The sequence below is a fragment of the Haliotis asinina genome, chromosome 7, assembly GCF_037392515.1.
Source record: "Haliotis asinina isolate JCU_RB_2024 chromosome 7, JCU_Hal_asi_v2, whole genome shotgun sequence".
Taxonomy (NCBI): domain Eukaryota; kingdom Metazoa; phylum Mollusca; class Gastropoda; order Lepetellida; family Haliotidae; genus Haliotis; species Haliotis asinina.
Window position 1 is genome coordinate 94325 of NC_090286.1, and position 14655 is coordinate 108979.

General features: G+C 41.7%; 1 protein-coding gene across 1 annotated transcript in view; it reads left to right on the top strand.

Annotated features, from left to right (window-relative positions):
- The window catches only part of LOC137291492 (AP-4 complex subunit epsilon-1-like), a 92167-nt gene that overhangs the window by 40911 nt on the left and 36601 nt on the right, over positions 1 to 14655 (top strand). The window contains exons 8-10 of the mRNA XM_067822851.1: positions 4633 to 4706; positions 5219 to 5341; positions 9634 to 9743. Of these exons, the coding sequence (XP_067678952.1) occupies positions 4633 to 4706; positions 5219 to 5341; positions 9634 to 9743 (307 nt within the window). The remainder of the gene's footprint in view (positions 1 to 4632; positions 4707 to 5218; positions 5342 to 9633; positions 9744 to 14655) is intronic.

Below are 14655 nucleotides of genomic sequence, written 5' to 3' on the forward strand. Positions count from 1 at the left end.
GTACATCAACCCATGTTTGCCTCCTGGTCAGTGAACAACTTGTGTTGTGTGTATACTAAAAAGTGGTTACATGGGTTTATTATCCTGGGGGGGAGGTGGGGAGGGGAAGCAATCAAGGCCTTGTCTGTCTGTCCTCTGCCGACCACCATGGACAAAGAAATTGAATCTGCTTTTATCCGTGAAGAGCACACGAGACCACTGGCCATGATGTCTGAACCACAATATTTTCCATACATCCTAGCCTCCCTGCAATGCTAAAGTCCTAAATGAATGAAGTCTAGATTTCCCCTGGTTCAGAATCCCTGGGCTCCTTTTCAATTTATAGTAGGTTTGTTGGTTGCCATCAAAATTACGATTATCTAAACATTACTCAAGGTCTGACACGTTTCAGCAAGTGTCAACAAATGGATTTCCACGTCGACATTTTGATTAAAATGTGTGTCATTTGAAACAGAATGTATCGCACATTAAAGAACTAAATGTGTTACTGTTAAGAAGGTTTGTAAAAAACCCAGTTGTATTTGTTTGAAACAACAAGAGTCATCAGAAGATGACATATCCACCCGGGCCCCCATATATTTGAATGGACAAATCATCTGACAGTTACTTGATGTTTTTCAGACTAAGTCTGAATTATTTCCATGGAAATCATGACAAAAATAAATTCCATATATCTGTAAACAGCAAAAGGCACCACTTCAAGATCTGTCTCATACATCTGCCAAGATCTGTTGAAAGATATCAAATGGTTTTGGAGTTGTGCTCCCTCCATTTTGAGACTAAGTCAGAATTGTTTCCATGGAAACCGGAAAAAATTGTGCTCCGAAAAACGAGGTCCTTTCCTCCATTTTGAGACACAGTCCGAATTGTTTCCATGGAAACCTAGAAAATGATAAATCACAAAAAAACTGTAAATAGCAAAAGGCACCACTTTGGGGTCTGCCACACATATCTACCAAGTTTTGCTGAAAGATATTAAGAAGTTTTCGAGTTTCCTGAAACAAAACACACCTCTACCTTTGAGACAAAGTCCAAACGTTTCCATGGGAAACCAAGAAGATAAGAAATCACAAAAACCTGTAAATAGCAAAAGGCACCACTTCAGGTTTTGACTGACATATCTACCAGGTTTTGCAGAAAAAATATTCAACGGTTTTTGAGTTCTGCTCCGGAAACAAACCCACCCCACCATTGGACTAAGACAAAAACGTTCCATGGAAAAACAACTAAAATAAAAATGCCAAAAATATGTAAATAGCAAAAGGCAAAACCATAGGTTGAGATTACTGTATCTATCAGTATTTTGGTCTAAAAATATTGAATGGTTTTTGAGTTACTCTCCGGAAACAAAATGATTATGGACGGACAGACAGACAAGGCATTGGCTATATCCCGCTGCATTACATGCCGGGGAGATAAAAACAAAGATTTTACAACTTTTAAAAATAGTTGTTACTAATAGCTTGGCCCTTCATCAATGATGCTAGCAGACTTTTGGGTGAATTTAGCCTTCCTTCAACACCATTACTGTGGCGGTTGGGTATGCTAGAAGTTAAAGCATTCGCTCTTCACACCGAACACCGGGGTTCAATTTCCCATATGGGTAGAAGGTGTGAAGCCCATTTCTGGTGTCCACGACAGGAAATTGCTGGAATATTGCTAAGGGCGGCATAAAACTAAATTCACAACACCAGTAATGGCGTGTAATTCCTTTTATATATTTGGAGCTACAAATATCCCTGAATACGTCTTATGAAACTTATTCAGAGACTATAAAATAGTACAAAAACTACGAATTGTTCTCTTTCCATGTCTCACATGATACACGGATTGATTGTATGTACTCCACATTGAGGAAACCTTTTGTGTCTGCATATTTATCTGAGTGGTGACCACTGATCAGTTGGTCAACAACAAATCTCTTTGAGTAGTTGTGAGTATGTTAATGGAAAGTCAGAGTATGACGCATATTTCCGCCAAATGACATCACTGATTTTCACACTTTGGCGAAACATCCTGGACATGTGTCTCTGGTTCACTTTCTTGCTCAGGGAATTGGCTGTGGCTTAGGGTACTATGCCTTGAGATTTTTTGTGTTTGCAGATGCGTAATGTCTTTTTAGGACCCTCAGGTTGGCTTGATATACATTGTCATACGTGTGGGCTTGGTAAATATGAATTATTGCCTTTGGTTTTGTTAAGTGTTATGGTCATTGTACCTATTTTCAAATCTGTGTTTCTGCACACAGTGATTGACAACTGCAGAAAAGTCATCCATAGAAGGGCAATATCCACACCTAACCCCATCATTCATGTTGCTCAGTCTGAAACTGACAGAAAATACACTTTGTTACTTTGATAACTTCTGCAGTTTTCATCTGAATGACTTCCTCTTTTCACCGAGGGTATTACTGGTGATACCTGTTCCTCAGAGGGTACTGCTGGCGATACCTGTTCCTCAGAGGGTACTGCTGGCGATACCTGTTCCTCAGAGGGTACTGCTGGCGATACCTGTTCCTCAGAGGGTACTGCTGGCGATACCTGTTCCTCAGAGGGTACTGCTGGTGATACCTGTTCCTCAGAGGGTCCTACTGGTGATACCTGCACCTTTGCAGGACAGTGGTTCCAGTGGGTGTTATATGTGAAACCACTCGCAATCGCCTAAATTTGATTCTTGAAGAAAACATTAACATGAAACACTGAATTTACAGAGACTGTTCGACACCAACACCTTGTGGATATCATTCCTTGAAACAAACATTATGTTTTTAAAGACCATCAAAGAAGGCAAAGACTGTTTATGCTAGACTGGACCAATAGGGAAGGCTAAGACTGTTTATGCTAGACTGGACCAATGAGGAAGGCTAAGACTGTTCATGCAAGACTGGACCAGTAAGGAAGGCTAAGACTGTTTATGCAAGACTGGACCAGTAAGGAAGGCAAAGACTGTTTATGCAAGACTGGACCAATAAGGAAGGCTAAGACTGTTTCTGCAAGACTGGACCAATAAGGAAGGCTAAGACTGTTTATGCTAGACTGGACCATTAAGGAAGGCTAAGACTGTTTATGCAAGATTGGACCAAAATGGAAGGCAAAGACTGTTTCTGCTAGACTGCACCAGTAAGGAAGGCTAAGACTGTTTCTGCAAGACTGGACCAATAAGGAAGGCTAAGACTGTTTCTGCTAGACTGGACCAATAAGGAAGGCTAAGACTGTTTCTGCTAGACTGGACCATTAAGGAAGGCTAAGACTGTTTCTGCTAGAGTGGACCAATGAGGAAGGCTAAGACTGTTTCTGCAAGATTGGACCAAAATGGAAGGAAAAGACTGTTTATGCTACACTGGACCAGTAAGGAAGGCTAAGACTGTTTATGCAAGACTGGACCAGTAAGGAAGGCTAAGACTGTTTATGCAAGACTGGACCAATAAGGAAGGTAAAGACTGTTTATGCTAGACTGGACCAATAAGGAAGGCTAAGACTCTTTATTAGAGACTGGACCAGTAAGGAAGGCTAAGACTGTTTCTGCTAGACTGGACCAATAAGGAAGGTAAAGACTGTTTATGCTAGACTGCACCAATAAGGAAGGCAAAGACTATTTATGCTAGACTGGACCAATGGAAGCAGATGGTGTCTCCATGATGGACAATCTGATGAAAGGAAAGAATACAGAGAGCATGTTGTGTTCCACAGCCTAGACAATTGTGGTATCAAAATAAGATTCAAGATACATTGGAAGTTGAGGAAAGGTTTCTCTTTTTCATCAGAACAAATCATCATTGCTACAATACAACCCATGACTGGTTGATCGATTTGACTTTATCAACACAAACTGATCCATCTATTTAGGCTACATGTCTTCAAGACTGAACTCAAACTGAATTCATTGTTGGTCATTTGACATCTGGTCAGTGATTTCTCATTTTGACAGATGCCTTGTGCTAGTTTAGATATACCGATCTTGTATAGGTCATACTGATCAGGGTTGTTCTTCCATGTTTGTCTACACATGAAGGTCTGGGGTAGGATAAATTCAATATCATTAAACATGTTCATTCATTCACCTATTATTAAACAGATGTTGATTGTAATTTGTATGTATCAGAATGGCCAATATCCCCATGGCTCAAATAGAGTTTATGCTTGAAAACCATGACTGAAAGCTTGAAGTACCATTCTTTTTATAATTGCCTTGGTGTGACAGCCCACAACCCAACTATGCTGAGAGTATGAAAACTAAGATAGATTTGCCACTGTCTAGTGAATGATTTGTAGGGAGGGAATCCGTAGCAACTTAGCCTACTTCCTACAGTGTATGTTGTAAGTTGTTCATTTGTCATGAAGGGGGTGTGGGTTGGTGTACCCTGCATGTTTGTTCATGACTCCAGAGCCCGAAGGCCAGGGGGAACAAGTCAATATTAGGATAAAGTATTATTCTTGTGACAAAATGAATATTATTAGAGTTTGTAGGTCAACTGTCCGGAGCCAAGTTCAGATGATGTCGATCAGATTATGATGGTGGGTAGACTGATTATGCAAAGAGTGAATTGAGAGGGTCCACCTTTGTCTCAACCAACACCCCCTAACATGCAGTAGCCCATATATATGGATGACACCTTGTCCTGACATGTTTCAGTTTAAGATCAGCGATGTGGCCTGTCCTGAGAGATATCATCCAGAGGTCCACAGTCAAACAACACATTGCATTTGGTAGGTAACATGACTTCTGTGATAGATATGAAGTGTACAGCTCTGATCTACGAGTGTATACTGACTGCGTGTGACTGACATATTTGTCTACAGCTCTGATCTACGAGTGTATTCTGACTGCATGTGACCGACATGTTTGTCTACAGCTCTGATCTACAAGTGTATACTGACTGCATGTGACTCATGTTTGTCTACAGCTCTGATCTACAAGTGTATCCTGACTGCGTGTGTCTCACATGTTTGTCTACAGCTCTAATCTACGAGTGTATTCTGACTGCATGTGACTGACATGTTTGTCTACAGCTCTGATCTGAGTGTATACTGATTGCATGTGACTCATGTTTGTCTACAGTTCTGATATACAAGTGTATCCTGACTGCGTGTTTCTCACATGTTTGTCTACAGCTGTGATCAACGAGTGTATAACTGACTGCATGTGACTGACATGTTTGTCTACAGCTCTAATCTACGAGTGTATACTGATCACATATGACTCACATGTTTGTCTACAGCTGTGACCTATGAGTGCATCCTGACTGTGTCGTGTGTACCTGGCGACCCAGAGCTGATGAAGGAGGCATCTACCTGTGTGTCAAGATATCTGCAGTCCAACAGCAACACTCTTAAATATCTAGGTGAGTCAAATAAAAGCATGAGTCACAATTAAGAGGAACTCCTGAGAGCTCTACTTGGTGTGTGTCCAACACACAAGGTATTCGTGTATCTGTGTGTGTGTCTGTTGCATGCATTAAGACACTAAGAGCTCAAGGTATACATGGGTATACATGTAATTTTTATCTAATCCTGCACTACTTACTTCCTGTACTTACTGCTTTTGGCTTTGACAAATGTGGCTTGCCAGACGATGTAAAAAAGACAGACTGTAGTCACTTCCTGGTCTTGGCTACTACTTGTCTGCGCATGCATCTCCAGAAGGTGATGTCAGCCACCTCATATTATTGCTTTTCGCATGCGTCGCAAGACGTGTGGTAGCCAACTGATAGAGTATCTTATTGGGATTTTATAGTTAATAAAATGAATTGTGTATACTTCGGGGTTTTTTTCTTTTCATACCACTGTTCTTCACTGTTCCTTTGAAGTTCCCTTCATTGAAAAGGATGTAAAATCATTACCCACGAGTAGCCTCCCTATAGCCCGTGCACTTTTGGTGTGCAAATAGTCACATGACATGCCGTGCTCTTCCCTCTCTCCTTATTCGCCCTGGAGGACGCATGTGAGAGCGCCAGGATCCCGATGTGACACATATCCTGTTCTAATTTTGAACTTATATCAATCAAAGTACAGCTCTATTCGGATTCTGATCTGTATATAACATAAGTGTGCATAATTATACACCTTTTTAACTTGTATTCATCGTTGTTAGTTTCATATGATTTGATGAAAACTTGTTTGTGTTGCAAATATCGGTTGATCACATTGTCGTGTGCTTTTTCAGCTGAAGTTGTAACCTTTGACCTTTGTCAACAGTTCAGTAGTCATATATTAGCTGTTCTTAGGCTTGCAGAGGAATGTAATAGAAGGTATAACCAAGGGTTAGGGTTACCCTAACGGTGTTACCCTAACCCTAACCCTAACCCTAACCCTTAGGCTTGCAGAGGAATGTAATAGAAGGTATAACCAAGTCCTGTCGAGTAAAAATACTAATACAAGCACCAGTAATTGCTTGTTGACTGATGCTGAAAACCTGCATAGCAGTATCCAGTCCAAACCTGCGCCGAAGGACAGCCTACTTGCCAGTTTACAATCTACTTGCAACGAAGGACAGCCTACTTGCCAGTTTACAGTCTACTTGCGACGAAGGACAGCCTACTTGCCAGTTTACAATCTACTTGCGACGAAGAATCCACCACCTCCAGGCAGCGCAGTCGTTGAGACTCCCCTTGTAGACAGGGTACAATTCATGTACACATGGGTCTTCATCGGTGTCAGGCTTTGAGGATCATCATAACCCGGCGCACAGGAATCATCAGCAAGACTACTCATCACCGAATTCACCTGCGGATCAACTCCTAGAGATCGTTATCAAGATCACTCACCTATGCAAAGGCAGATGAACTCCTAGAGATGCTTATCAGGATCACTCACATGCGAAGTCATATGAACTCCTACAGATGTTTATCAAGATCGCTTACCTACACGTGGGCATGCGTGCAGGCCTGCATGCACCTACTTCTACCATTATGAGGATGAAGCAGGAGTAATGTCTTGGTTTGCTAATGCAATCTAATGACATATGTACTTATAAGATGATTGATGACAATTTTGATGTGCTTTTCATTCTGTTGATTGAACTTACAACATGAGACGGTGTTAACTACACCTTAGCATTCTCGGAACATGCGCCTTATATCATGTCAAGTTTCGTAGATGCTGGCTGTGTCGCATCAACATGTGGCCCAACATCCGAGACGCACATCTGAAACTAATATACCGGATAACATCCAAGAAAGCACCGAAGTGGGATCCTCATCACACAGGCTGTTTCAAATGCCACATTTGTACATGGCAGACAGATAACACTAAGTAATCCTACATAAAGAAGAGGGTATCAACTTCGCAGGGTTGCAGCAAGATACAGATCCATTTTTCATTTAAATTGTTCTTGTACAGAGTACAGAGATTATGAGGACAGTTCGGCAGTCGTCACCAGCCTAAGATTGGACTAACAGTCTTTTCGTTGCAGTGAAAATATCAATTCTACATAAACCTTTTTTTGTATTGTAACATTTGGTTCAAGAAGATCTTACGTCGCTTCAATGAGACTGGGTTATATAGTCACTCACTAACAACGTTAAGGAAGCCAGGAAACCTCATCACATCACCTGTATATATAATGGCAACCACATTATTTCGAATGAAGAATAAAAAGTAGAGGAGCAAACACAACTGCCAGGGAGACAGTCTCGTTACGTCAGTACTATGCGGCGAAGCTTCCATTCAGCCACAGTGGCCTTATGGACAAGGCCGAGTTTTGGTTGTGACTGCACAGATTCCACGATGATCACTAGACTGCAACACCTTTTCTTGAATCTGTTTGGTCCTTTGTTGAGAATGCCCTGTGCAGAACTCTGTCACAGTTCATGTATCAGGAAGTCATCTACAGAGGTTAACCAACCTTTCAATGTGGGAAAGGCCTCATTTACAATCTACAATAGCAGTATACAACATTATTTGACTCTCTGCACAGGTCAAGAGGTCTAATGTCAGCAGATTAAAGGTTGTTTATCCAGGATTTATCCAGGAAAACAGCTTTCCTGTTGTCTCTATCGACAGCGGCTACAGTGAGTGAGTTGCACCCCATTGACGTGACTAGAGTCAAGTACCAGGACAACCGGACTGGCAGTTTTCTATTCTGCCCTTGCACTGAAGACGATGCCAATTGTTATTGTGCCCGGTTCATGTGCTCAAAGTTTACATTGAGAGCACCAGAGGCATCCATGGTACTCGGAAACGATTATGTATTTTCCTGTCTCAGATGTCGAAAGCATAAACAATAAAGCACTTGCCTTATGTTAAGAACTACCATTCTGCAGGCATATAAGGCGGCTAGGCTGGACTCACCTACATCCTCCGATCCACGCGAGTTTCGAGTGCTTGCTTCAACTATGGCACTCCATAGTAATTGTACAGTGTTGTCAATCTAGCAAGGCTGCTTTTAGAGTTCAGATACAGTCTTCACCAGTCATTATTAGCGTGACATGGCTGTTAAAGACATTAATGATGTACACAGCCTCGAACCATTGGTGTTTGCCCAGCAACTCGCCATTCTCTGAAGAAAGTGGCCTCGTAACTTGTGTGTTTCCCTTCCCACAGACCACCATGTGGGAAACAACAGGGTATGTCATTTAAGGAGTACCACTTGTGAATTCAAGTCCATGCTTTTTACTGCATTCCTAAAGCTTCTCATGCTTTAAAACCTTGTGGTTTCTCTTCATCTAGGACTTGGTCTTATTTGTGAATTACCACTGCCGGATCGTCATTCGCTGTTTGCTCTCTGTTCCAGTCTCTGTAGACATTTCACGTACTGAGCATTGGATTGTAGCTGGCTGCTACACATTGTTAAGCAAGGCGATCCCCACAGATGACACGCCCACCTTCCAGCCTGTTGGATAAAGAGCAGGAAGTAAGTAGTGCAGGATTAGTTAAAAACTTAGTAAAATCTAAATATTTTTTAGACTTGTATACTTATCCTGCACTATTTATGATAAGGGCCCACCCTGTGCTATCAGCTACCTCCCCTCTTTATTTGTCATCTGTGGGATTTATGGACTAATCTGAGGTCACTAAGGTCACCTTCCAGAGACGCATGCGCAGGCGAGTTGCAGCCAAGACCAGGAAGTGATTACAGTCTATGTCTTTTTTACATTGTCTGGCAAGCCACGTTTTTTGAAGCCATAAGCAATAAGTGCAGTAAGTAAGTAGTGCAGGATAGTGTACTATACAACTATTAAAAAATATTTAGATTTTACTAAATGTAATCTGTGTGTCTGTGACAGGTATTAAGGCACTGACATCTCTAGTTGGTGTGTGTCCTACACATACGGTATACATGTACCTGTCTGTGTCTGTTGCAGGCTTTAAGACACTGACAGCTCTAGTTGGTGAAAGGTGTCCTACCGATAGGGTATACATGTATCTCTGTGTGTGTCTGTTGCAGATATTAAAGCACTGACAGCTCTAGTTGGTGAAAGGTGTCCTACCCATAGGGTATACATGTATCTCTGTGTGTGTCTGTTGCAGGCATTAAGACACTGACAGCTCTAGTTGGTGAAAGGTGTCCTACCGATAGGGTATACATGTATCTCTGTGTGTGTCTGTTGCAGGCATTAAGGCACTGACAGCTCTAGTTGGTGAAAGGTGTCCTACCGATAGGGTATACATGTATCTCTGTGTGTGTCTGTTGCAGGTATTAAAGCACTGACAGCTCTAGTTGGTGTAAGTCCAGAATATGCTGTGCAGCACCAGATAATAGTTGTGAAGTGTTTGGATGGGGACGAACTGGCTACACAGAGGAAGGTAAGCTATAGCCCTACTGGAAGTATTTCATCTCACAGAGTATAACAATTACACACAGAACTCAACTGTTTCAGCTGTTTGACGACCGTCTGCAAATGGAACATGAAAACATGCACCATCCTTGTCCATGAATCTGACCATTCTGTCCTGTTAGTTACCTGTGAGAGCTAGCATAGCCAGCCAGCTGAAAACTTAAAGCTGGTTACCTCAGAAATCTGGTTACCTCAGAAATCTAGTTACAGCAGGACGTAAGGATATGATAAAGTCCATGTGATCCAGACATTGTATCTTGGCCATTAATTCCATTTGACTGGGCCGACTTGGTCAACAACAGTTTTGTCAGGTCCTGAAAAGATTCATTGGGCATTGGTGTAAGTACAATATGCTCTGCATAGACTTGTTAGTTTGCCCCACAGGTTTCAGATGGAATCGACAAAAAAAACACAGAAAGTCTGTCATTAGGCTGGATTGTCACTGAGCACTTTCATAGCTCAACAACCCAACATAACATGTGTCTATCACCTGGCCTTATGACAAGGATGCATGTCTGAATGTTCCCATCCATCTAAGATGTAAGATGCTCCGTTGTCATCAATCACAGATATGAATCTCTGTTCCTCATTTGGAATTTCCATGGCTCTCACATCCATCACCCCATCACCATGTCCATTACATGTGTCAAGTGAGACTTCACAGACAGAAGACTTCTTCTTAGTAGACCATGTCACTAAGTCTGTCATCTGTCAAGTAAGACTTCATAGACACACAGAAGACTTCTTCTCAGCAGACCATGTCACTAAGTCTGTCATCTGTCAAGTGAGACTTCACACACAGAAGACTTCTTCTTAGTAGACCATGTCACTAAGTCTGTCATCTGTCAAGTAAGACTTCATAGACACACAGAAGACTTCTTCTCAGCAGACCATGTCACTAAGTCTGTCATCTGTCAAGTGAGACTTCACAGACAGAAGACTTCTTCTTAGTAGACCATGTCACTAAGTCTGTCATCTGTCAAGTGAGACTTCACACACAGAAGACTTCTTCTTAGTAGACCATGTCACTAAGTCTGTCATCTGTCAAGTAAGACTTCATAGACACACAGAAGACTTCTTCTCAGCAGACCATGTCACTAAGTCTGTCATCTGTCAAGTGAGACTTCACAGACAGAAGACTTCTTCTTAGTAGACCATGTCACTAAGTCTGTCATCTGTCAAGTGAGACTTCACACACAGAAGACTTCTTCTTAGTAGACCATGTCACTAAGTCTGTCATCTGTCAAGTAAGACTTCATAGACACACAGAAGACTTCTTCTCAGCAGACCATGTCACTAAGTCTGTCATCTGTCAAGTGAGACTTCACACACAGAAGACTTCTTCTTAGTAGACCATGTCACTAAGTCTGTCATCTGTCAAGTAAGACTTCATAGACACACAGAAGACTTCTTCTCAGCAGACCATGTCACTAAGTCTGTCATCTGTCAAGTGAGACTTCACAGACAGAAGACTTCTTCTTAGTAGACCATGTCACTAAGTCTGTCATCTGTCAAGTGAGACTTCACACACAGAAGACTTCTTCTTAGTAGACCATGTCACTAAGTCTGTCATCTGTCAAGTAAGACTTCATAGACACACAGAAGACTTCTTCTCAGCAGACCATGTCACTAAGTCTGTCATCTGTCAAGTGAGACTTCACACACAGAAGACTTCTTCTTAGTAGACCATGTCACTAAGTCTGTCATCTGTCAAGTGAGACTTCATAGACACACAGAAGACTTCTTCTCAGCAGACCATGTCACTAAGTCTGTCATCTGTCAAGTAAGACTTCATAGACACACAGAAGACTTCTTCTCAGCAGACCATGTCACTAAGTCTGTCATCTGTCAAGTAAGACTTCATAGACACACAGAAGACTTCTTCTTAGTAGACCATGTCACTAAGTCTGTCATCTGTCAAGTAAGACTTCATAGACACACAGAAGACTTCTTCTTAGTAGACCATGTCACTAAGTCTGTCATCTGTCAAGTAAGACTTCATAGACAGAAGACTTCTTCTTAGTAGACCATGTCACTAAGTCTGTCATCTGTCAAGTAAGACTTCACAGACAGAAGACTTCTTCTTAGTAGACCATGTCACTAAGTCTGTCATCTGTCAAGTAAGACTTCATAGACACACAGAAGACTTCTTCTCAGCAGACCATGTCACTAAGTCTGTCATCTGTCAAGTAAGACTTCATAGACACACAGAAGACTTCTTCTCAGCAGACCATGTCACTAAGTCTGTCATCTGTCAAGTAAGACTTCATAGACACACAGAAGACTTCTTCTCAGCAGACCATGTCACTAAGTCTGTCATCTGTCAAGTAAGACTTCATAGACACACAGAAGACTTCTTCTCAGCAGACCATGTCACTAAGTCTGTCATCTGTCAAGTAAGACTTCATAGACACACAGAAGACTTCTTCTCAGCAGACCATGTCACTAAGTCTGTCATCTGTCAAGTGAGACTTCACACACAGAAGACTTCTTCTTAGTAGACCATGTCACTAAGTCTGTCATCTGTCAAGTGAGACTTCACACACAGAAGACTTCTTCTTAGTAGACCATGTCACTAAGTCTGTCATCTGTCAAGTAAGACTTCATAGACACACAGAAGACTTCTTCTCAGCAGACCATGTCACTAAGTCTGTCATCTGTCAAGTAAGACTTCATAGACACACAGAAGACTTCTTCTCAGCAGACCATGTCACTAAGTCTGTCATCTGTCAAGTAAGACTTCATAGACACACAGAAGACTTCTTCTCAGCAGACCATGTCACTAAGTCTGTCATCTGTCAAGTAAGACTTCATAGACACACAGAAGACTTCTTCTCAGCAGACCATGTCACTAAGTCTGTCATCTGTCAAGTAAGACTTCATAGACACACAGAAGACTTCTTCTCAGCAGACCATGTCACTAAGTCTGTCATCTGTCAAGTAAGACTTCATAGACACACAGAAGACTTCTTCTCAGCAGACCATGTCACTAAGTCTGTCATCTGTCAAGTAAGACTTCATAGACACACAGAAGACTTCTTCTCAGCAGACCATGTCACTAAGTCTGTCATCTGTCAAGTAAGACTTCATAGACACACAGAAGACTTCTTCTCAGCAGACCATGTCACTAAGTCTGTCATCTGTCAAGTAAGACTTCATAGACACACAGAAGACTTCTTCTCAGCAGACCATGTCACTAAGTCTGTCATCTGTCAAGTAAGACTTCATAGACACACAGAAGACTTCTTCTCAGCAGACCATGTCACTAAGTCTGTCATCTGTCAAGTGAGACTTCACAGACAGAAGACTTCTTCTTAGTAGACCATGTCACTAAGTCTGTCATCTGTCAAGTGAGACTTCACACACAGAAGACTTCTTCTTAGTAGACCATGTCACTAAGTCTGTCATCTGTCAAGTAAGACTTCATAGACACACAGAAGACTTCTTCTCAGCAGACCATGTCACTAAGTCTGTCATCTGTCAAGTAAGACTTCATAGACACACAGAAGACTTCTTCTCAGCAGACCATGTCACTAAGTCTGTCATCTGTCAAGTAAGACTTCATAGACACACAGAAGACTTCTTCTCAGCAGACCATGTCACTAAGTCTGTCATCTGTCAAGTAAGACTTCATAGACACACAGAAGACTTCTTCTCAGCAGACCATGTCACTAAGTCTGTCATCTGTCAAGTAAGACTTCATAGACACACAGAAGACTTCTTCTCAGCAGACCATGTCACTAAGTCTGTCATCTGTCAAGTAAGACTTCATAGACACACAGAAGACTTCTTCTCAGCAGACCATGTCACTAAGTCTGTCATCTGTCAAGTAAGACTTCATAGACACACAGAAGACTTCTTCTCAGCAGACCATGTCACTAAGTCTGTCATCTGTCAAGTAAGACTTCATAGACACACAGAAGACTTCTTCTCAGCAGACCATGTCACTAAGTCTGTCATCTGTCAAGTGAGACTTCACAGACAGAAGACTTCTTCTTAGTAGACCATGTCACTAAGTCTGTCATCTGTCAAGTAAGACTTCATAGACACACAGAAGACTTCTTCTCAGCAGACCATGTCACTAAGTCTGTCATCTGTCAAGTAAGACTTCATAGACACACAGAAGACTTCTTCTCAGCAGACCATGTCACTAAGTCTGTCATCTGTCAAGTAAGACTTCATAGACACACAGAAGACTTCTTCTCAGCAGACCATGTCACTAAGTCTGTCATCTGTCAAGTGAGACTTCACACACAGAAGACTTCTTCTTAGTAGACCATGTCACTAAGTCTGTCATCTGTCAAGTAAGACTTCATAGACACACAGAAGACTTCTTCTCAGCAGACCATACCACCATGTCTGTCATATGTGTCAGTCTAAAGTTCATGGACACAGAAGACTTTATATCATGAGGTCGTAATGCCCAATTTTGATCTTACTAGAGAACTCCATCACATCCAGCGGTGTTGTTAGATTCAGTCCAGTACATTTCTGAAAGAGGACTCATGGTAAGTGAGTATTTCTTCTTCACGTATCTTCATGGTAGATGTCATGTTAACAGGGTACGGCTCACATTATACCTGTTTTGCAAAGATATTCTTGCCTTGGTGTCTCATTGCTAATGATGACAGAGAAGATGCAACATCACCTGTCAATATCTCCTTCTACACATTTCAGACAAGATGAAGTCTGGTTTCTCCAAGTCTGCATCTGATTTCCTCTCATACTATTGAAGGAGAGACATCAGCTCTTGCTTTTGTTCTTCACCAGGAAGACCTTCCTATAAGCACTCATCCAGCCCTGATTGAGATTATCAAAACTCTGTATGAACTGATGAATTAGTCCTTTCTTAAATTGTCAAAGATGTAAGGTTTCCTGTT